We start from the raw sequence: 23128 nt of genomic DNA, 5'->3' as shown, positions 1-23128 counted from the left end.
GGAAGATGTTCCAACATCTGAAAGTCTGCTACAGAACAGTGACCTCTTTAATAAGTTTAAATGATCCTTCTCCACCAGACCATGTTTGTTTATTGTTTGTCTACACACTCAATGACTAGAATGAGCAAGTTAAAGTCAGTGTGTAGTTACTGTTGTCTGAATTGGGAGGGAGCTGGACAAGGTCAGAAATACTATAACCAGAACTGAGTTCCTTCATTCCTAAAACATGATGAAAAATATTTGCGGCAGACAATAACCGAGTGAAACTTTTGCAGTATCCTCCCAATAATAATAATTTTATGATGTTAATGGTTCTTGGAAGAAACAGATTTACAGTCTCTTCTCCAATCCACTGAGCCTTAGACAAAAAGCAGCTGAGACAAATTGAGAACATGATAAACTTAGATGAAGAAGAAACATTCAACAGCGTCTCTTGTCCTTTATATTTGAGGTGTCAAAGATCAAGTTCAATGGTAAATGTATTAAAAATGATATAGAGATCTGTGGTTGTGATGTTATATACCTTATCTGTTTTAAGATAAAAACCAGAAATAAAGTGTCAAAAAAAAAACAAAAACCAATCCTCTACCTGTATGCCAGTGGGTCGACACATGGCCTGTCCCAGAATGCTGAAGATGGTGTCCTTGTCTTCTTCGCTGGTGGTTGTTGGCAGCAGCTCCTCGATCTCCTTCTTTTCCCCAGGAAGAAGAGGCAATCCTTCCCCTTGGCTTAGGAGAGAAAAATAATAAGTGTGCTGTAATATGCTGTTTATAGGAAATACAAAAAAATAAAAAGTAGTCCAATACCATGCTTACCCACTTATGGCATCAAATGTTACCATGGAGTTAAATCAGTACCTCTCTGACAACAACAAACAACAGCAGTGTTTCCTCTACACATTAAAGCCACTAACCTGGCATTATCCACCACCTTCCTGCCCCAGCGGTAAGCCCAACTGGCCAGAGCTGCCCAGGACTTGGCTACCTCTGGAGCCAGGCTGGTGGAGAGCTGGTAGAGTTGACCCAGCACGAAGTCTGGCTCTCCGACGCCCACACTCACTGCACAGGGAAGATTAAAACAACAATCAAACAACCACTACAGCTTCAGATTGAAAATACATCCCTAAATGTCTCTACAGTTTAGATTTTTATGAATGCATATGGACTAGGCGTGGGAATCTCTGGCACTCTCATGATACAATTCTGAATCTTGTGTCGCGATGGAATCCAATGAGAAAGGTGTGAGACTCTGCAGCGTTTCTTTCAAGGTATTTTTTCAAGGTATTAAAGTCAACTACATTAAGGACTTAAAGCAGCGATGGTTGAAGGGACGGCTACAGCATGATGCGATTGACGTAGATTCTATGTCGACACTTCCTACCATTGCAGCCCAACCGTGTACAGGAGAAAGACTAGGCCTGTGATACATCAAAGAGTTAGCAGGTAATTTTATGTTTTTTTTCATATTTGACACTGTCATTTCGTTTATATTCAATTATACCATCAGTGGTTTTATGGATTATGAGTATATTTGTTAAAGATATCTGCTAATTTGACAGATTTGTCCAGTTTACTCATAGACATATCAGCTGCTGCCTGCAGCTCCAGATATAGGTGACCACAGTAAGCAGCGAGCAGGCTCATGTTCATGTGCTTTTTGCAGATGAACTACAAGAGAGACTGTAGTTGTAGTCTGCACTGTACACCGTCCCTGTCCACGTCCTGAGCCTTGTGGTTAACTTCTGCTTAAACTTACATTATTACAAAAATAGATGAATCAGAATCACAAAAGATAAGAATTCCAATTCTCATGTAAATCGATTTGTTCACCCTCCTCTAATACGGACATATCGGGACGTGTCTCTATTTGTGTGCCTGTACTGTAGAAAGGTTACCTGATGTCTCAGCGATGATGTGCGGGATGCCTTGGTCCTCGAGGGGCAGCTCCAGCAGAGCAGCGATATTCCGGCTCAGAGGTGACATGTTGCCCACAGCGTTGGACGAGTTTACTGTTCCTGACTTCTTCACCACCTACACAGCAACATCACCAGTCCACCAGTTAATTTTTTCTTTGATTACACCAAGTGTGCACTTGGTGGAAGTATAAATGGGGGCAATGTTACAACAAGGAAAGTCGTTTTAATGTCTGACAGCTAAAGATCAGTGTGTTCATTTCTTTTCTTTTTTTTTTTTTAACTTTTAAAAACAAACAGAATTCCTCTGAGCACAAAAAGGCCTCTGTGACATCGTGTACATGTCTGGCTGACATTTCTAAACACTGAATTCAGACCAAAGTAAAGTCGAGCTGTACTGATGGGTGAGCATGCCTGTTTGAGCTGAGGGGTCATGTCCTTCCAGTCAGCCAGCAGCCATTTACACAGCGTCAGCAGTGAGCGGCAGGCGGCTCCTTCATTCTTCCCCACGTGGCAGTAGGACAGAGCAGCTCTGCTCAGCATCTCCATGGCTGTCATGGACTGGCCTGTGGACAGAGACATGGTTTAGAGGAATCTGAGGACGGTGTCCTGAGCAACATCGTCATCACACTGCAGATGGTTCTGACAGCTGAGCAAATGGTCACCTGGTAATTAACGTGTCAGCTGAGATCAGCCTTTATGTCTTTGTTGGCTGACACTTTGTGACCCGTGTGCCTCCTCAAAAGGTCAAAAATGTTTCTGCCACTGTTCTGTGTCATCAGGTTCTGTGTGCTGGGTCCTGACGCTCATTCTGAGCTCATTTGAATCTTACACAACATTGTGGTGAGAACTGTTGTTCTTGTGGCTGTATGCTAAATCTGCTCTGGATATATGTAATGGAAACTACCAGCTTTGTTGTAGCCAAATAAGCATTCTATCCCCACAATGTCAGTGCACAGTTTTTGAATGTCTTCTGTTCCTTACCTGCAGTTCTCAGCACTTTTGCCTTTTCTATCTGCAGCTCTGGTCCCCACTTTTCTCCCAGAGTTCCCTCCAGAGTGATACACCTGAAGGACGGGCTCAGCTCGTCCTGCTGCTTCTCCTCTTGTGTCCCGTCATTGCACTGGCTGAGCAGGCGCGATGCAAGGGCAATGTTGCCTTTTTTCCGGGCAAATTTGACAGCGGTCAGACAAAGCTCCACCAGGTGGCCGTCTACAGAGGAAGAGTAGCCTGGACAAGAAGGGAGAAGAAGAAATCTCAGAGCTTCACGTGGACAAATTACAGGGTTATTCTATGGGCCTGGTCCACTTCAGATCTCAGCCTTGTTTTACTGTTTACTGATTGCTTTCAGCTACTTTAGCTTTCCATTGGTGAACCAACAGGAGGCTTACAATACATCAGGTGCAAACAAATAGATGTATTATAACTCCCTTATCTGTATTTATACATGGTCAACATTATTACTGATGTCTTTTCCTGTGGTGTGCCATGTGAAAACAAGTCTTAAGGGTCACACAGGAGGTATTATTTCTATGTCCATTAACTTTGAGATTTTATTTCAACACAATCAGTGCAAACTGCCAAAACAGCAAGAACACAACTGAAATTTGATCAACACAAAACAGCTGTCCTGAATGTGGCCATCAGTTCTGCCAGCGCCCGTTCTCCTCTCACTGATATCTACCTTTGAGCTTGTGGAGGAGCTGTCTCTGGAACATGGTGTATCTGAGAGCCTGGAGGAAAGGCTGGATGTCCTGCTGCTTACAAGAGCTCAGAGCCTCACTGGACAGTGGAATCACACAATCCTGCAAACAACACACACAACACAGGGAGGTATTAAACTTCCAGCTTTTCTTTGGTCTCAACAGTTGAGATGTTTACTGTGCTGCTGTGTTTGGATCCGTTTACTTTAGGTTAACACGGCCTCTGTTTAAGCAGCACAGTACATGAACTTGTTAGTATCTTTGGTTGTGCTCTTTTTCATAATTTAAAATTGTCTGAACCAGTACACAACTACAACTGCACAAACCTTCTCATTGTAAATGCATTTCATTCAGACTGCATACAGTCAAATGGACATTGTGGGTGTACGTACTTCTTGTCCAGTGAGTGTATTCTCCAGGGTGGCAGTGCAGTGGAGCTGCAGGGTGGGAAGGGTGGGCAGGGCATCAGACAGAGTGAGGGTGGACAGGCGAAGAGGACCCAGGCAGATCCGTCCAGTCTGTTTCAGGCAGCGCACCAACGTACTACAACATCACAGTACAGGGTTTACTGAAAGAGGCTCAACTCTGATGATTGAATGGAACTGAACTAAAAAAACAACACTGTTCAGACCAGTATTTAGTCCAATAATAAAATATTTCTAGTTTCAGTGAGGAGGAATGCTCGTGAACGTTGACAGCTTCTCCAGTAAAAAAAAAACAAACAAAAAAAAAACACATCAAATAAACAAATTCTATTTGATCATAATCCAATCCATAACTAACCTGGATTCCTGAACCCTTTAGGCCCCAATAGTGGTTTCTGTTTCCAGTATACCTCAAGAGCTATACTCACTCTGGATTGGCTGTGGTCCTCTGCTCCTGCTGCTGATTGGCTTTCGTCATGGCGCTAACAGCGCTTCGAAGGAGCTGCACCTCGATGGCTCTTTGCAGCTCAGTTGGATCGGGACTCATGGAGGGCAGAAGCCTCTTTAGATCTGACAGAGAGTTTTTAAACCTTTTAACAAAATGGAATTCTGACATTATCTTTATTAAATCAAAACTTTAACAGGTTTATTCTTCATTTCAAACCATCTGAGTCTCAGGAAACACATATATATATATATATATTTTTTTTAAAGGTTTTCCAGTCAGTTACCGAGCTTGTCCTTGCTGCTGGACAGTGAGCTGTAGTCCTCTCCGGGCAGCAGCTCCAGCTGAGCCCCACACTCTGCCAGATCTCCATCTTCAAAGCGGCTCAGAGCCTGGATGTAGTTGAAATCCGTCCTCAGGCTGATGCTGACTGGACTGGTGGAGTTCTGTTTGAGGGCGTGGACGGTCGCTTGCCACTCCTTCACTGAGGCCCAATCACAGAGTGCCACGTAACACTGACATGCTTTGTTGGCCAGGAAGTTGACCACCTCAGGAGAGCACTCACTGGACTTCAGCAGCACAGTCTTCCTGCTGTCACCTTTGCAAAAGAAATCCCCCCAGAAAAGCACTTTGAGCAGGAGTCCTCTGATGCTGCGGTGCATTACACACTGTGTGTGTGTGTGTCTAAAGTTAGCTAGCAATAGCAAAACTTGCAAATAGCTTCTTTTAAGTCTTTAGTTGTCTATGAATCAACCGATATGAAACAGATATTACACATTACTTATTAATACAGAGATTACATGACTGCTTCGTAGATATTCATGATGGATATCATCACTTCTCAGCTGCACACAGAGCTAATCACTTGCACTTTAGACAAAAGGATTTAAGTGCAAACTAATTTTATTTTGTGGCAGTAGGTGTGAATGAATTGAAATTGGTTACCGTTGCTGGTGTGCTTTGGGCTGTTCATGTTGCTGGAGAGTTTGAGCAGACAGCATTCAGAGCTTTTGATGCTGCAGTCCATCCCTGTAACCGCAGACAGCTGATCCTGATACTCCAGAGCCGCCTTCTCAAACCTACACACACACACACACAAACACACAGATACACACTTACTATTTCGTGGACGACAGGCAAATAAATGAGCCACAGACATGTGGCTGTGGAGGATTTAGCTGAGTGTTCAGGATGTATGGTTGAGGTGGTGTTGCTTACCGTCCTTCAGCCTGCAGGGCGACTGACGACAGCCAGCCCAGACTCCTGCCGGTGGTGGTGAGGCTCCAGGCCGCCAGGCCCTGGATGGCCTCAGGACAGCGCAGCTCACAGAGGGCCTCCACCAGCAGCGTCAGAGGAACCTCCAGCTCCAGAGGACCCTGATGAGCACACACAAATACACTATTCATCTACAGCAACATACTATCAAATAAACACATACAGGTATATTATAAATGCTGACATAACAAGTTACATATAGAAGTCAGAGACAGTGCCCTCTGCCTTCAAAATGTCTGTGCTCTGAAATGTTTGTGGCAGTAAAACATAGTTTGGTTGTAGTTTAGAGGCCAGTGTTAAACAACACTGTATAGATGCATATCCTTGTATATGAAAGTTGTGACAGAATTGAGTAGAAAGTTATTTTTTGGGCACTTGGAGAATTGCCTTTTCCAGTGGGGTTTGTTTCAGTTTGGACGTTTTTTGCAGATTTTGTATCACCACCATGTTTTTTGTCCCTAGTGTGGCCGGATCTGGACACTCAAGACTAACAGAGCTAAAGCTTCACACATCCATAGGCAAAGACCACAGACTGGAAAAAGCATATATTAAAAGATGATGGACAACTGATCGACATTTTATGAATCGATTTTGGATCATTCAAATGAAGATCAATCTGAATCAGAGAATCATTTTTGAAACCCAGCCCTGATGTTCACCTTAAGACTCTCATGCAACAGTGTATTTGTACTGACCTGGGTGCTGCTGTTCTTAATCTCTGTGAGCAGGTCGAAGCCGTGACGAATGGTCACTGCTGGTTGGCCAGACAGAAGACCCACCCTCATCAGTGCCAGGCGAATCCTCGTCAGCCAGTCTTGGCACGTCTGGCGGTTTGTGTAGAAGAATGTTCTGATGCCCTGAGACACAGAAAAGGAGGGATTCATCATATTATTTATACACAGGCCAAAGACTATTACTGACAGGATGTGGTTTCTATTCTGAACCCATAACAGCCATTGACTGTCATAACTTTAAACTCTGAAACCTTCAACCAGCAATGGGCTCTGGAGCTTTTATTTGCTCACCTTCGGTGGGGCAGTCAGTGCGTTGGCACAGCCCTCATAGGCGTTGTACATGAGCTTCTCCAGGTTCTCCAGGTACTGAAGCAGCAGAGCGAGGCGGAGCTGATTGGAGTGGTGACCATCCCCATCACCTCCAGCACCAGCCCATGCTCCAACATCCTGCTCTGGGTTCAGACTGTGGGCAGCCAGACTCCGGATCATACCTGAAACACAGATACAGAGGAAAAATAAGAGAAGGGGGTGGGGGGGGGGCACCCGTGCCCAAGAGGTTAAAGTGATGACCATGAAGCCCTGGTTTGTGGCCAACCAGGACCCTTTGCTCCATTTGATTCCCCATCTATCTCTCTTCTTTTCAGATTATATTTTTATTAGATCAGATATTTTTATTTTATTTCTACTTTAATAAATGACCATTCTGGATTTACCACAGCAAATAAATTCTGGATCCTAATATAGAAAACTATGGACCACACACAAAGCATGCCACATGTTTTTACTTCACAAAACCCTGTAGTGCAGGGTGAAAAATCCTTGAAAACCAAAGGAAATTCCTGTCACTGAACAAAGACTGGACCTTGTCCCTTTACCTTCGATGGTCTGGAAGGTGTCCTGAGCACGGCCCAGCGGTGTTCGGAGTTTGGACAGCACAGTGAACTGCGCAGCCTCCCACACTGCCCACTGCCACAGAACCACCTCAGTTTTCAACAGCGCCCGTGGCACCACACCCGGCCTGCTGCCGTCCGCACCTCCTCGGACGTCCCGCTTCTCGAGCCGCTGGCAGCTGTAGTACAGACGTTCCAGCCAGGGGTCCTTCCTGTAGCACAGAAACATGAAGCTTAGAGAGTCTCATGACGGTGACACCTGACAAGCAGTCATCATGGCGCACACAGAGTGGTACAAACTGACAGCATGATAACATTCCGCTATAGTACACACACATGGAGAAGGTCATTCATCTGCAGAGGGACTAATGAGAATCCACGACTGACATGTTCAGAAACAGCTGCTGCACCCTGCCCTCATTAAAAATGTCATGATTTGGTTATAGGGAAAAAACTATAATGGTGTATGTTGCAAATACCCTCCATCTTCTCCCCACAGTGAACCTGTGTGTGTGTAACGCTCATACAGTCTAACTGCTCACTAACAGGTGAGAAAAGGCAGCAGGAAGAGGTCTTTGTTTTGAGAAAAAAGAAAATGATGAAAAAGAAAAAAAAAAAAAATACTCTCACATATGGAAAATTGAACAGACCCCACTATTATTGTTTGAAGTTCACTGAGTTCACAAGGTCTGATACAGTCTGGTTCCTGCTGTATCTGTCTCTGAACTGGGGACTGTAGAAGAACGGCCCTGTCAGAGAGTTGGTCTACAATCTGAAATCACGTACCCTCCACGGTGCAGGACGCCATATAAGATGAAGCTGATGAGGTCGCTGAAGTCCTGGGGGTGGAAGGTGCTGCTTGGTGCTCGGCTCATGTGGTGGCGGATGGCCAGTGAGATCTCCCTCATTTCAGGGTGGCTGTGGTTACTGTGGACAGACAAAAATCACACACCTCATTAATAAGGTGAACACCTGAGCCTGTGAATGAATCTACTGACATCTATGCTGTTAAAACAGGATTCTAGAGTCAGAACCTGAGAGATTAGAGTAAAAAAAACTAGGAAACAGCCTCCCATCAGAACTTCCTTCATTTACTTTCAACTCAATAGACTTGATTTGTATTAGTTAAAAATTTTAAACATTATACAGTGAAGTCCAAAGGTCTGAGACCGGTTTCCCATTCACTGGGGTGAGAAACTGGTCTGAGACGAGATGTCAAACCGATTTGGTATGTGCAGAACAGATGAAGGCACACTAGGTCTTACCTCAAAGCCACATCAAGGGGGATTGTCCTGAGCAGCTTGCCGTAGGCCTGCCTGACCCTCACTGCTGAGTGGACCAGCTGCACTCTGCACACATCCACGCACCTAATGGACACACACACACACACACACACACACACACACACACACACACACACACACACACACACACACACACACACACACACACACACACACACACACACACACACACACACACACACGATTCATTTACAGATGAAATTTTAAACATTTTCTGAAAGCAGTTCCAGCTGGTGTCTGTGTGTGTGTGTGTGTGTGTGTGTGTGTGTGTGTGTGGTGTGTGTGTGTGTGTGTGTGTGTGTGTGTGTGTGTGTGTGTGACGTTCACCTCTGCAGCAGCTCAGTGGACAGAGATGAAGACAGGACCTGTAAACTGTGGCAGGTCTGAAGACAGATACCCTGGTCTTCATTTAGAGCTGTGTAGAGAAACAAAAGGAGAGAAACACTGAGCACAAAACTGATGAAAAAGTAAGACATTTGAAAATGACATGTCAATCTGTGGAAAACACAAAGTGAACAGTTCTTTGTTTGATGTGGTGGACATGTTGGGGCTACCGTTAGCCAGCAGGCCTCTGCAGAACTTGTTGAAGGAGGGCAGGGAGAAGAGAGGGCTGTAAGTGTCGGACTTCTTCATCAGCACAGAGATTTCCTGAGCCCATGTTAGCAGCAGCCTCCTAACACCAGCACAACAATGTCAGTAACTGTATCCACCATCTCTTGTGTCTCGCTAAAATGTAGTTTATAGTTAGAAAAACCTAAATGAAATCATGTGTCAAAGAGAGAGAGAGAGAGAGAGAGAAAGAACCTGGCCTCGGGGTAGAGGTGCTCCTTCACCAGCAGACCTCCCAAAAGGCTTAGCAGTGTGCTGAAATGTTTCTTAGTTGCCGTGGTCACCGTACTGATGACAGCGCCGTCAAAAAGGGAGGGAGAAGATGATGACAGGCTGGATGAGATGAAGTGATCGTGTCTGGACAAAAACAGAAGACACACCAAGACCAGTTGAGAGGAGTGACCACAGAGAAGGACAGCTTCATCGTGTCATCATACAGGAAACAGTCTGCTTTTTTCCTTCCTCAGGGAGCACATATAAAACATAGAAGAAGAGTATTTCTGAAGCCACCACAAAGAGTGCTATGAGGACGGGTTGCAACAGTATGACTCATCTGAACGTAGATCAGGTTTAATGAAAGACTTTACACATTAAGGTCATGTTACTTGCCTGTGTTACAACCTGGAGGTGTGGAGTATGAAACACGTGTAGTGAAAAATGCTACTACTACTAAGTTGTATTATGGAAGTATAGAATGAAGGAATTTGGAGCTCATCACTTAAATGTGACATTTCATCACAAACTATCCATGATTAGAGGTGTACGTCACTTCTTTATCTTCACCTGAGCAAGACTACCTGTGGTGGAAATGATGTCAGTCGCTTCCACATCAAATAAAGAAGTGGGGTGATGTAATGGTAATTTTTTCTTTTTAAGTTACTCTCTGTTCAAGTCGTTCCATCAGTGGAAACTTCTGTCCAGAACTTACTGTAGAAAGTAACAGCACTTTTACTGGATGACAGTTTGTGGAGACTCTACCCCCTCCCCCCTCTGGGCCCTGCAGGAAGGCCACCATGTTTGTCCTGACCACACACAATATGCTCAGACTCAGAATTTTGGGTGATGAGTCCTTTTTCTTATTGTTATAAACTTCTCCCTCCCATGTCCTCTCTCCCTCTCTCTATATCCACTTCCCTCTGTGTCTGTTGTGAATTATGTGTAGGATGTGTATCAATAATATTCTGCAGTGCTAATAAATTACTTTGGTCACCCAGTACATTTGTCTTGTTGTCATTATCAGAGCGTTACTTGAAGCACATTCAGTCCATACAATATGTTTTCCAGTACAGGTGGGTGTATTACCTGGTGCAGTGGGAGTACAGGGTGTAGAGTACAGCGTACTGGATGGCGGGGTAGTAGACGGCTAACTCAGAGTGGACCAGCATCAGATTGTGACTGAGGAGGGCAAAGACCGTAGGAGACAACGCCCACATCTAAACAGATACAACACATTTCACCATGAACACACGGTTCCATAAACAGCAGTTCATCTTCTGCCAGTGTAAACACTGAAAACAGCCAACTCCTAGTTCCTTAGAAAACAGCTCTCCATTAAGGACAGGACATTTTTTGATGAGAACATGTTTGTCTGTTGCCTGTTTGCCAGCTGTGAGAGCTGTGAGGCAGCAGACACAGCCAGTTGATTTGTTGATGGGATTTACGTATGTCTTTACAGTTAAAGTGAACAGTCACGTCCTGGTTAAGAACCAAATTTAACTGTGTTGTTTCTGCTCTGAACACAGCTGCTCACAGAGGGACTGTATGGAAACTGTCACGTGCATGTCAGAACAATTTCAACCACATTCCTGCATTCCCGATTCTCACTGGCTGATTCAGTGCAAATGTTGAGACCCCCGGTTGTTTGAGGTTTGCTTTATGTAGTCGAATGGACAACACTGCAGGGAATGAATGAAGCGACAACGGAGAGCTAGCCAAGCTCAAGTGCAGCAGGTACGTCCTCCATCTTTCTTGAGACGTTAAGACCTGTCATGATAGTTTGTTTGTGCATCCGTGACACTCAGTGGTAGAACAAACCATTCTGCTAGTGTTATTATAAGTATGATTGATGCCAGAGCTGAGGGCCTGCTGCTGCGAGCTGCTGCGAGCTGCTGCGAGCTGCTGCAAGCTTCATCAGCTGCAGAAGCAGCAGCTGCAGTTACTTACAGCAATCACACACATTTTCTAAGAAAATGCATATTCTAGTTCATTGTGCTTTTCAGTTATCAGTGGTACAGAAAGCATAGTGGCTCACCCCGATGAGAGAGTTCTTGGTGTTGCCGATGGTGGTGAGGGTGCTGAGGTTGAAGATGAGGGTGAACTGGGCCTTCTCCAGTGGTAGGGTGAGGGAAGCAAAAGCAGGGTGCTGGATGGTGGGGCACAGGCTGTCGGGGGCCGAGGCCCTACCAGTGGGCTCCAGGGTCACCATCAGGCTGGACAGGGCACATGCCATCTCACCCAGTACCATCTTATAAGCTGCCTCCAGTGTAGGTATGTTTTTGAGGCTCAGCAGAGCCTGGTACACACTGTGAACAGCTGACATCACCTGTGGAGTGCAGGAACATAAACACAAACAAATATAAACACTTCACTTCATATTGTTTTATTTTCATTTAGTCTAACCTAAACTCAACCATAACTAACAGCAGCTCTCACCCTCTGATCTCACTAACACTGTAACGCAGGCAGGTTCAAACATCTGGGGCAAAATCTTTCCAGAGGGGTGGAGGTTGTTGTCACAGCACATTAATACTCTGTTTTAGAAACATCATCAACTACCACATATGGCTGGAGGGTTAGGGTACACACATACTTTTGGCCTGTAGTGTATTTGCTCTACAGAGCATCAACCATGCCTCACATTTCACCTCTTTGTACTCTCACATGCACACACCTCTTTCTCTCGATGGAAGCGCAGCTTCAGCAGCTGGGAGTCAGGTGCCAACAACTTCTCCACAAAGAACGCAGGCAGCTTCGTGTGGATCTGGTCCACAATCTGAAAGCAAAGGAAGAGTCAACGATGACTAACAGCCTGTTGCAGAAAACATTTACACATTTACACACTCTGAAATGTGTGGCAGGAATTCTCAGGAAGGAGTAACAGCCCTGTGTGACAATGATATCCTCTTAGAAATGAATACGAGTAAAATGCATTCACATCAACATGTCTGAAGTTACAGGAAGACACCTGCACAATGAAGACTTCTCATCCAAAAATACTCGTCTGTAGATTGGCAAAAGGAATAATAATAATGGTCATAATATCTAAACCAAACAGCTGCAGAACAAGAAACATAAAATAAAAAAGGTGCAAACGAAACTTGGTTCATCAACTAACAGTGTGTAACAACCTGGAACCAGGTTTGTTTGGGCTGCTCTCCTGCTTGACGACAGAAATGAGCAATGTGTTTTGGATCAGTGTGACTTGAGGTGAAAGAAAACAGCAGGTGTGACTGTACCAGAGTGAGCAGGCTGAGCACTGCCAGGTTGTAGTCTGTGCCACAGGCCCGGCAGCAGTCCAGCTGGTCCAGGCCATAGGCTAGGACAGCTTCCATCAGCTGACCGCAGGGCTCCACACTGGCCAGCAACACACCCACACACTCATTCCCTGCTGTGAGAACCGCCTCAGAGAACTGGACCTGCTTCGCTGTGGTCACACAGGCCAGAACCCGGTTCAGAACCTGAGGGAAACAGAACACAGAGGGAAATGATTCACAGTGAAACCTCTGGTGTGGCTTTTACATTTGCTGATCATTTGAAAGCAAGCGGCAACCTCCAAGGCTGAAAAATGAAGCCAACTGGCTAAGCCACTAGAGTCTGACTCCAACAGTGAGTCAATCCCCATAGACTCTACAGTTAAAATGTCCAACTTTACAGCCTGGTACAAAAAACAGTTCAGGTCTCTAGAGCTAATTTCTTCCTTCAAGACACCTGTGGGGGGGGGGGGGGCTTAAGGTTATGCATAATTAAGGGTGTGTCGTTTTGAGTGACAGGCGGGTGAACATATGCCTGCCACAAGCCAGCATGCACCAAGGCCTCCTTTCCCTTTTTTGGATTAGCCGGGAGTTCGGTGCAGTCAGGTACTGCCAAGATGGCGACGGTGGAGCGGCCCATTCTGAGCTTCAAAACCGCTCTTCAGAAACCGGTGGCTGATGTCACGGAGGCTACATGCATCTTTATTTATAGATATAGCATCTATATTTATAAAGCAGCAATTATGACAAACTAATTCAACCATGCAAAATAAAGAAAATCTCATTAAAGTTGTTGGGTTTTTGGAACTCATGTCCATAAGTCTCATTACATCTGCTATAGGTCTGTTCACCAATAAAATTGCTAATGTTTGGGAGCATAGATGCAGATACATAACAGTCTGTCTGTTGTGGTTGATGCCAACAAGACAACTGATGATATTAATCTTACATATGAAAAACTGACAAGAAAATAAATATATATATATATTTAGATTGACAAGTTTAATTTTATAAAGCAACACCAATGTTTAGAGAACCTTCACCATCCCTGTAATAAAAAATATATTATTATAACTTGTTTGTAGTAACCCAAGTTTTTTTTTTTTTTTAATATTTAGACTGTAGAACTAATTAGTGGTTATCTAACTGTTAACAATAAACTGAATGACATCTCTTTGGCTCATCCTCCACTCTGTCCTCCTCCCCTTTGCTGCTGATGTGAAGACACTGACAGAAGAGGGGCTGATTGGTTTCAGCCTTGTAGTCTTAAACAATTCAATTAATATTAAGATACAAGGCTAATTAGACTGAAGCAGCTGCAGATCAAGAGTGGACAGTGAGTTACTGCACGCAGAATGGTCAGTTTGTTTTGCTTCTTCAACAGGCGTTTGATAAACTGTTCATACTGTCACGCAGGCAGATTTGTCATTGTCCACTTGAAATATAAACTAATCAGTTTGATTCTCTCTGCTATGTCCTCCACTCAAGTCAATCTGCTGTCTCTCTTCATCATCTTAAATTCCATTATTAGACCAACTACTTCACTTGTCAGCCAATAACATATCCTTCAGATATTCACTTGGGAGCTCAAATATCTAATTCCAAACTCAACTCAGGGCTCATTCTCTCTTCTGAGACTAGAAGGAAGAGTCAACACTATGACTAACACTAACACTTTGACTGACAGATACACAGTCAATTATTGTGTCAAAAACATGTCTTTTAATCTCCTATTTTAAAGGAGAGATTTTTTTGTTGTGATACAACATGGTGTGTGTAGTATGTGGTTTTTGTCCCTCTCTAAACACACATCAAAACTGAATCAAGATATACTTGAAAAAACATCTCAGTTATGGACTGCCATGTCTTCCCACCACATCTCTACAAGGACATGTTTTCATACAGCTCTCCTCATGTTCCCACTGAGTCGACTGGATCTACTTTTCAGTGCATCTTTAATAAGTGAATAAAAAGTGAATCCTGCTTCACCCTCAGTCAGACTCTCCCTGTGTGGCTCTTACATCTGTGACGTAGACTTCAGTGATGGGCGGTCCTCTGAAGGGGTTGAATCTCTCTCCGATGCTGCGGACCACTGTACTGAAGACCCTCAGTAGAGCAGCCAGTTTGGGCAGTGACACTGAAGGAGGGGGGATGTCTTCATCTACCACGTCGCCTGACACCACATGGCTCAGATCCTGAACAGAGGACAGAATCCGTCAAGTCTATGAGAACTCATCAGCTCAATGTATTTCATTATTGAAAGGTGTTAAATCACGGGAGAAAAGAGGAAAGTTTGCAGTATTACTGACAGATGAGGATGAAAACTGCATGTTTCCTTGCTACTTCTCAATTTTAATAGCATAGGAATTATTGCTATTTAGTAGATAGTTTTGTCCAGATACACATTTTTTTCCCAGCCATTCCTGATAGATTTGTATACAAATATCTATCTGCCGCATGATACTTGTTAAGTCTAACTGGTATTAAAGCATGGCTGCAGAGAAGTGCAGCGTGATTTTAGACTCTGGACTAACTTCACCTCTGCATATGCCTCCATATCCTCCAAGAACTGTCCCAACAGGGTGGTGGAGAAGGTCAGGTCTGCCACCCAGAACTGTTCCAGACTCTGTAACCAGCCTAAACACAGACAGCAAGAGCAGAGTGGCAGATGAAAAGCACTGCATTATGCATGTCCACACAGGCGGTGTAATGCAGAATGTCAGCAGGATGTGTTCAGACGTTTTACTGCTGCATAGGTCACCTGTGCGTTGGCAGCACAAACAGCCCAACACACAACCAACAGTTATGTGCATAAAACAGGAGAAAAATGGACTTGGAGCATAAAAGCAGATGCACTGGTCAGACACCTCTAAATCCCCCAGATGCCACTAAAGGAAATGTTTAATTCAATCAATTAATCAAGCGACAACCGGACAGAAATCAACAAGTTTTCCTAATTTCATGTTCAATCAATCTCAATCACACAGAATTACAAGTTTCCAGTCTGAACAACAGACACAATAATAATCCAACTCACCTGAGACTTGCTGAGTGAGTGACTGTTTCTGTGTGTGGTCAATGTGCCAGCCCACCAGGATGTCCACTGTGTCCTGTGGAGGAAGCAAACATTAAAGGATCATGATCTGACCTCAGGTGACCTGTGTGCTGCAGTACCAAGCAGTGCTGAAACACTCACTCTGAAGTTGGTGCTGAAGACATGAGGGTAGCAGCGAGCCACCTGAAGAATACACCTCACACTTTGACAGAGCAGCTCTGGTGTGTCCACGTTCTCCAGGATGGACTGCAGGTTGCTCATCACCAGCTGAAACACACAGCACACACAGCACACTCAGACCACGACACCATCCACCTACCATGCTTTTACCTGGCACCAGCCACCTATGAGTCTGGTAAAATTCAGTAAGAGGTGTGGAGCATTACACATCACAATATTTTCCTTACTCTGACTGGGCTCTCAAAACCCAACTTTACATGTGATGAGTTGCTTGCAATAAAGTACAGCATCTATGGTAACACATAAAACGAAATTCTGAGGCTAGCTCCTTTTTTTAATGAAACGTGGCAAAAATGCTTTAAAAACAACTTTTTTTTTTTTTAATTTCGGTTTATTATCAGTTAATTAGTTTTTACAACAGGTTTGTTCATTTAGGTTTTACTTTTTTTAAAACATTTTGAAAATATTTTCACATCTAGTTATTTCCTTAGTTTTAGTTAACAATAATGTTGGTCCAGAGTGTGGTTACCTGCATGACATGCGAGAAGGCCTTCCTCTCTCCAGCCGTCTCCAGAGCACGCTGTGCTGCCACCAGGTACAACAGCTTCACCTCGTCACGACTGCTCGAAGTGAACTTGAGGAAAAGCCACTTGAAGATGCGCTCGGCCTCATAGCTGAGCACGGTGCAGAGGAGACCCAGGCAGGCCGCCGCGTCCTGGCGCAGCTCCCACAGCAGCTTACTGCTACACACACCAACAACACCAGCAAGGAGTTAGAGTCACTGCTGCAACAGCAGGGTGGGAGTCTATAGTCAGCACTCAACCAATTGAGACAGGTCTCCATAAAACTTTGTCATGACTAGAAGATATCACAACCTAATATCAAAAAAAATGTGTGCTGAATAATCAGGACAGTGCTTCAGTTAAATCATTTTCTCATGAACTGTTGTTTCAGACGGACTGAAACTATCCCTCTGCTGTCCAATCTCTTCCAGCCCCAGATGTTCTGACATCAAGAGGATAGAAAACAACTCCTGTCTCCTGGACCTGAAGGCAGGCAGATCTTTACATGAGAGAGTTTTCTTTAATTAATGTGATTTCTATTTTTACTGCTCTGCACTGTTGACCCGACTGGACTCCCTGATTCCACCTTCCTCCAGTATGACGTTGAATATAGCTCAAGTAAAGAGTCCAATAAACCCAGAGCACACAGCTTCCTCTTACCTCTCATTCAAAATATCATTCAAGGTGCTGAGGATGGTGTCCAACTGTTTGACCAGGGTCTGTGTGAGAGAAAATACAGAGTGTAAGGTCAGTGGTGTGTTTGTCAGTACTTTGATTCTGTTTCAACACATTTCATTTGAGATGAAGTGACAGGAGTGGACGTACAGCAGGACAAATATCCTTATATGAAAACCGTTTAACTATGGTTATGCTAACTTTGCACTCACCCCCACGGCTGTAGAGAATCAGGGAAACGAGGACTCACACAAAGCAAAGTATATTGGGTCAAACTGTAAGAGCCTCCTATAGGTACCCAAATAAACATGATTTTTACACGAATCATGTCAAACATGTCTGAGTCTGACCCCATGTAAACACAGAAAGTGTTTACCTCAGATCTCTATGTAGTAGCTGTGATGGCTGCTCCACATTCTGCGTTTACTGTGGGTCAGACTCAGAGACTAATGTTTGAAATTATTCATGTAAAAAGTCATGTTTATTCAGGAAGGTGTAGGAGGCTCAAACAGCTTCCCTATAGAGCAGGATTCATAGTGTCACAATAGCCACATTTGTGGGAAACGCACCAGTTTGAATAAACCGACAATATCCTTCAACATAATGACAAGACAACTCATGGTGTCAATGTTTTTATGGTCAAACTTGAGTAAAATTCCTAATTAGCAAGACAGTTACCTGCTCTAAATTCAACTGAGTGTGTGTTTAGGCCAGAGTGAACACAAAGAGCCCTGAACAAACAGGAAGTAAGGCTGACTGGAGAACAGACCTGAGAGAGTGACAACAGTCCTGCTTGGTTTGTAACTCAAGATCGTGCAGGTGTGTTAATCAGAGGAACCAGTTGTGGTAAAATTGGTAGACTTATAATTATGTAATCCCAGTTCAGAATCTTTCAGTGGAGAATGCACAACCAAAAGCAATAATTACGGTTAACATTTAGCACAATGTTCACATTTTCACTGATCACGAACATCATGTCTGTAACAATCTGCAGCAGACCGGTATTTGTAACAGAGACCAGGATGAAGCCACATCTGAAAAGGGTGTAAGTGTTATTTTACATGTCACAGTCCCATCACTATGGATCAAGTGATTCTCGTATGATTGTGTATGATGATGAAATGCAGAGACAGCTACCACAGTCTGGTGAGAGTTGACTGATGGTCTAACAAGCTTGTTTAATACAGTCTGAGGCAGATGGTCGGTTACAGTGACCACAGTGACGCCTGTGAACTGTTTTCAACAGGTCTTATTTGTGTGATGAAAAGTGTTTTTGTGAAGCCAACGGGAAGTTCTGACTGACCACTTTGCTCTCTCCGTGGCTGATGAAGTCCTTCAGCTGTTTGAGGGTGGCCAGCCTGCGGTCGCGATCGTCCTCCCTGGAGACTCGGCGCAGGAGGTTGGCCAGCCGAGACTCCTCTGAGTGAGCCACCCCTCTGTCTGCAACAACACACCGACACTCATTTCTCTGTACCATCACACGCTGCCATGTGCACATTCAAAATGCTTATCATTAGTAGTGTTAGTGTCACATGACCCAACCATAACCTTTTCGATAATTCATCTTTTATCTTGCCCAAACCACGTTGAAGGAGGTGCCCTTGTCTTGTTCATACTGCCAGCAGAGGTTAGTGTAGAGACGACTATCTTTTCATTCAAAACAGAAGTAAAGTAAATTCTACAGATAAAACATCTGATTTAATTCTTCACTGACTGTGAAACTGTAGGATGTATCACAGCCCTTTTAAGTGATTCTCCCAATCAATTTCTTTGAATTAATTCCGAGCTGTTGTTTAATGCATCACTTATCAAGTTACACAGTAATGATTTTATTTGATTTTATTCTTGTGTCTCACCACTAATTCAAATTTAGCCTCAATTTCTTTCAGCCTGCACATGATTATAGTTTTTCCTGAGTACTTCTTTGTAACCAGTATCATATATATTGTTAATCTCTGCAGATCTAGATTTGAACCTGGATTTTCCTGGATTCTTTTTAAGTTTCGCACGTTACTGCTAATTGGTTTACCACTGAATTTGAAGCTATAACTATTTGATTTTTCAGGTTTCAATTTGATCAAATCTTGAAATATTTAAACTGTAGCGTTAAACTGTAGTCATCTCACTCCATGACATGCCCTCCTTTTGTTGGTACTGTTATTACACTGGTGTCATGTTGCATTTACACTGAGTCCAGTATGTCAGACATTAGACTGTTACCTTGACAGAAAGCTGCAGCTGCAGCCCAGACTGTTACAGTGACAAACAGATGACAGTAGTTTGTCAGGAAGTACAGTGTAAGTACTGTAGTACTGCAGACCCTGCTGCTCTAATCATATCTGAGAGTAACAGACAGGTGTCAGAGAGCTTACCCTGCGATTTCCTCATGTCCTTTGAAGCTAAAGCACGGTTTCCATGCTGAAAAGGAGTCAAATCCGTCGTCACGTCATTGGGCCTCAACTCTTGCCCCAGCGACTTCCAACCAAACGAGGTATCACAGACACCTTGACCAGCTTCATATCCACCTACAAGACACACACCATGCTGGATTAAACCAGTTATATAAAAAGCCTGGGCAGAATTAAACATACCTGATACCACAAAGTGGAGCGATGCTTGTTTTATTCATATTTGAAATTTTGATTAAAGTTAGAAAGAAACTGCGTCAACATTTTTATTGAACAGTATTTCTTAGGTGGGGACAACTTCAAGCTCTGTACTGGTAAATCACTTTTCTTTCTTTACAAGTACGCATGATATGATGGCACATTTACATGTCTCATCTCATCTCTGAATAGTCACCTCAGTCACTACCCAAGTCACAGCGGCATCAGACTGGGTTTGACCTGTAACATTTCTGTAACACTGCTCACGTCTGAACTGAAGACCGTCAGATTAACCTGAAAGCTACAACACAGGGGTAAAAACAGAGAGAGGGTAAATGATCATCTTAATCTTCCTTGTTAAGAGGACTGTTACAATTTTATCTCAGTTATCATCTCTTATTCACAAATAATTTAAACTAAAGTTTAGTAAACCAGGAAGTGAATTAAACAAACTGTCTCATGTCAGATCTGTTTATAAAATCTGCCTTGGGTGCAGGGAAAAAACCACAACAGTAGCCTGACCACCTCTCTATTCACCATGAGAAGCGAGGGCGTGAACGTAAGGCAAAAGTAAGTCAGGTACATGTCAATTTGCTGTTCTTAAGGTGATTATGGGGAATGATTCCATCAGCAGAACCGTTTACAGGGTTTCTGCAGGTTCACCAAATTTAAGAATTTTCTTTAATACCGCCTGGGGCCGGTTTCAAAAACATATCTCAGACTGGTCTGTAGTGCTGGTCCAGTCTTAATTGTGCTCACAGGTTAATCTAATGCAAGTAAGACTGCTTCGCAAAAATAAAATCTGATTTGTTTTAAGCCAAAAGCATTGGACACCTTACCCCCCGGCTAACTCAGGCCTAAGATCAATGTTGCCATGGTAACAATCAATGACTCCTGCGCTGAACAGTAGCACCCAACAACAAAAAACAGGAAAACATGGCTCATAATTTGTGGTTTGCTAACATTGTTATGGAGAGAGCAAAGAGCAGGGAAAGAGTTTTTAGACCAAATCTGATTTTACTTTTTATCGTTTCACTCTTCGCTGAATTTTCAAAGTAAAACATCCTTGTTGGGGTAAATGGAGCTTACCGGTTGGATGCAGTTCCTAGGTCTGCCATTTTTTTTTATTTTGAAAAAGTCTTAATTTACCCAGAATTCATTTACCTCAATGAGAACTAAACTGTTTTGTAAAACAGATGAATTCAGACGTCTATCTGAAGTCTGACTGTTTGTTATATCTAGAACACAGTCAAAGTCTGTCTTTGTGAAACTGCCCCGTTTCAGGATCATATAGGTTAAAGTACTTTAGTATGACGGGAAGCAAATATGGGCAATATAGCCCAAGACTGTTTATTTCTATATCATATTTTTGTTTAGCAGTAAATAATAATAATTCTTGGTTAAACTAACACAACCTGACTGTAGTAGTGACAGTGTTCTCTGCAGGTCTGAAACTGCAGCTCAATCCCCTGTTACAACAATCCCACTATTAGTTTAGACATCTCTCAGCCAAAATCAAACAAACACATTTTATATAAAACATTACTGTTAGCAGGAGAAAATATTTGAAGCTTCTGAATAAAATGTAAGACTTTTAACACCTTCTAAGGCCTTTTTAAAGAAACTAAACTCAAATCTTTTGACCTGCAGACAGACTGTAATAATCTCGATGTTCCAGATGTCAGAGCAAAACTAAAACAGGTTTAATAAGAATCCAGCAGGCCTCACCCTCTTCCTGGTGTGTATCTGCAGCAGCGTAAGCATCGCTGGGCACCGCTGGCTGTTCAGGGCAGCTGGAGGGCAACACGTCGTACAACGCTCCTGAACCAAGCTCTCTGGACTTCACTGTGTCCTGGCTGGATGACACACTGTCAACTCTGAGCACAGGGACAGACACACACACGACAAAAAGTTAGATAGATCCTGTGACTGAAGTTAGTGCGTGGTTTCATTTTTCATTTAGTCCTTGGGTCACCATCTTATCTTTAAGTCTGCAAATGAAAGGGGTGGGACGTTTGAGTATCTCATGATTCAATGTGGATTCTTGATTCTTCAATTAAAACTCGATTCAATAGTTAGTCCACTGACACCATATGAAACTGGCAGTTATGGTCCTGATGTCTGACCAAGCAAATAAAGCAGAGAAACATGCGCTTATCTTTCTAATTAATTGAAACATCTAACTGCAATAATATGTGAGCATGTGACAGGTGTCTGTCTGTGTGAGAATAATTAACTAAAAGTATTATTTACTGACCACCATCACTGGCTGGAAGTGTCACTGAAGTTCCACTGAAAGCTCATTGTTAACCAGAACAGAAAGTGAAACTGACAGTACACAGAGTTACTTCCTTCACCCAATCAGAATGAATTTGGTCGAGTGGTGCAGTAAACGCCATTCCACAAACAGTTGTCTCTGGGTGATGGCATAGAAGTATTGTATGTTGTATGGTCTCTATGAGACAGTCAAAACATCTTCCTTCACTGAAGACAAACAAGAGGATGAGAGCATGCGCACTGCCCAATTCTGCACTTTACCAGGAAACACCATGTAAATTATTAACAATGTACAAGAATCTGGAATCTGTGAATGAATTTAAAGATAAGAATCACAATTCTTACATGAAATCAATTTCGCCCACCATTAGCTTCACTGCAAAGATCTGTGGATACTGACACAATAGTACATACTTTTACAACATCAGGAGTCAGATAAGCAGATACTAATTTCTAGTTTAATCCCCAACACCTGCACAACCTTTTGAAACTAAAAACATCTGAATTACCCGTTATAGTCATCCACTGCACGACAGTGGGCACCACTTAACTTTTGATGATATCAGTGGTCACCACATCCTCAGTTAGTAAGTAGTTATTTTAACTGATAGGAGGGATGACCAAACCTCAAAGAGCCAGACTGTAGAATCAGCAGTAACACAGAAGCAATAACTTTTATGGTTTGAGCTCACTGGCAGTTACGGACAATAAAACTAAGTCAAAATATTAACACAACTTCGGCTGAAAAGGTCTGGATACGCATAACCAAAGCAATACAACAGCAAGATCTCAGCCATAACATAGACCACACTGCAATACTGGAAAATCAGCACAGAGATCAGGCAGGAGCAGCATCACCTGAACGATGAATTTCAAATCAAAGTAATTAGCCAATGTGGTGTAGGCAAGGCAAAATGAATGTAATCAAACCTTTGTTTTTTTTTTTGTTTTTTTTTTTTAAAAGCAGTACTACGCACATTTCCTCTGGGTCAAGCAGCATGGTAA

At 43.2% G+C, this 23128-nt stretch overlaps 1 protein-coding gene across 1 annotated transcript in view; it reads right to left on the bottom strand.

Moving 5' to 3' along the window:
• Positions 1–23128, bottom strand: part of smg1 (SMG1 nonsense mediated mRNA decay associated PI3K related kinase) — a 44838-nt gene that overhangs the window by 19274 nt on the left and 2436 nt on the right. Inside the window, exons 2-33 of the mRNA XM_056400986.1 lie at positions 21575–21723; positions 19613–19765; positions 18544–18680; positions 17226–17284; positions 16532–16745; positions 15964–16089; positions 15805–15877; positions 15307–15404; positions 14789–14962; positions 12753–12974; positions 12188–12289; positions 11549–11839; positions 10600–10730; positions 9493–9654; positions 9243–9361; positions 9016–9103; positions 8650–8751; positions 8171–8311; positions 7370–7596; positions 6786–6985; positions 6456–6617; positions 5704–5861; positions 5431–5564; positions 4772–5083; positions 4469–4610; positions 4008–4158; positions 3597–3717; positions 2897–3142; positions 2327–2478; positions 1895–2030; positions 914–1058; positions 590–728 (exon numbers count right to left, since the gene is read on the bottom strand). Of these exons, the coding sequence (XP_056256961.1) occupies positions 590–728; positions 914–1058; positions 1895–2030; positions 2327–2478; positions 2897–3142; positions 3597–3717; positions 4008–4158; positions 4469–4610; positions 4772–5083; positions 5431–5564; positions 5704–5861; positions 6456–6617; positions 6786–6985; positions 7370–7596; positions 8171–8311; positions 8650–8751; positions 9016–9103; positions 9243–9361; positions 9493–9654; positions 10600–10730; positions 11549–11839; positions 12188–12289; positions 12753–12974; positions 14789–14962; positions 15307–15404; positions 15805–15877; positions 15964–16089; positions 16532–16745; positions 17226–17284; positions 18544–18680; positions 19613–19765; positions 21575–21723 (4966 nt within the window). The remainder of the gene's footprint in view (positions 1–589; positions 729–913; positions 1059–1894; positions 2031–2326; positions 2479–2896; positions 3143–3596; positions 3718–4007; positions 4159–4468; positions 4611–4771; positions 5084–5430; positions 5565–5703; positions 5862–6455; positions 6618–6785; positions 6986–7369; positions 7597–8170; positions 8312–8649; positions 8752–9015; positions 9104–9242; positions 9362–9492; positions 9655–10599; positions 10731–11548; positions 11840–12187; positions 12290–12752; positions 12975–14788; positions 14963–15306; positions 15405–15804; positions 15878–15963; positions 16090–16531; positions 16746–17225; positions 17285–18543; positions 18681–19612; positions 19766–21574; positions 21724–23128) is intronic.

The sequence above is a fragment of the Seriola aureovittata genome, chromosome 17 (genome assembly GCF_021018895.1).
Source record: "Seriola aureovittata isolate HTS-2021-v1 ecotype China chromosome 17, ASM2101889v1, whole genome shotgun sequence".
NCBI lineage: Eukaryota > Metazoa > Chordata > Actinopteri > Carangiformes > Carangidae > Seriola > Seriola aureovittata.
The sequence above is the reverse complement of the archived record's forward strand: the minus strand, read 5'-3'. Positions and strand labels throughout refer to the sequence as shown.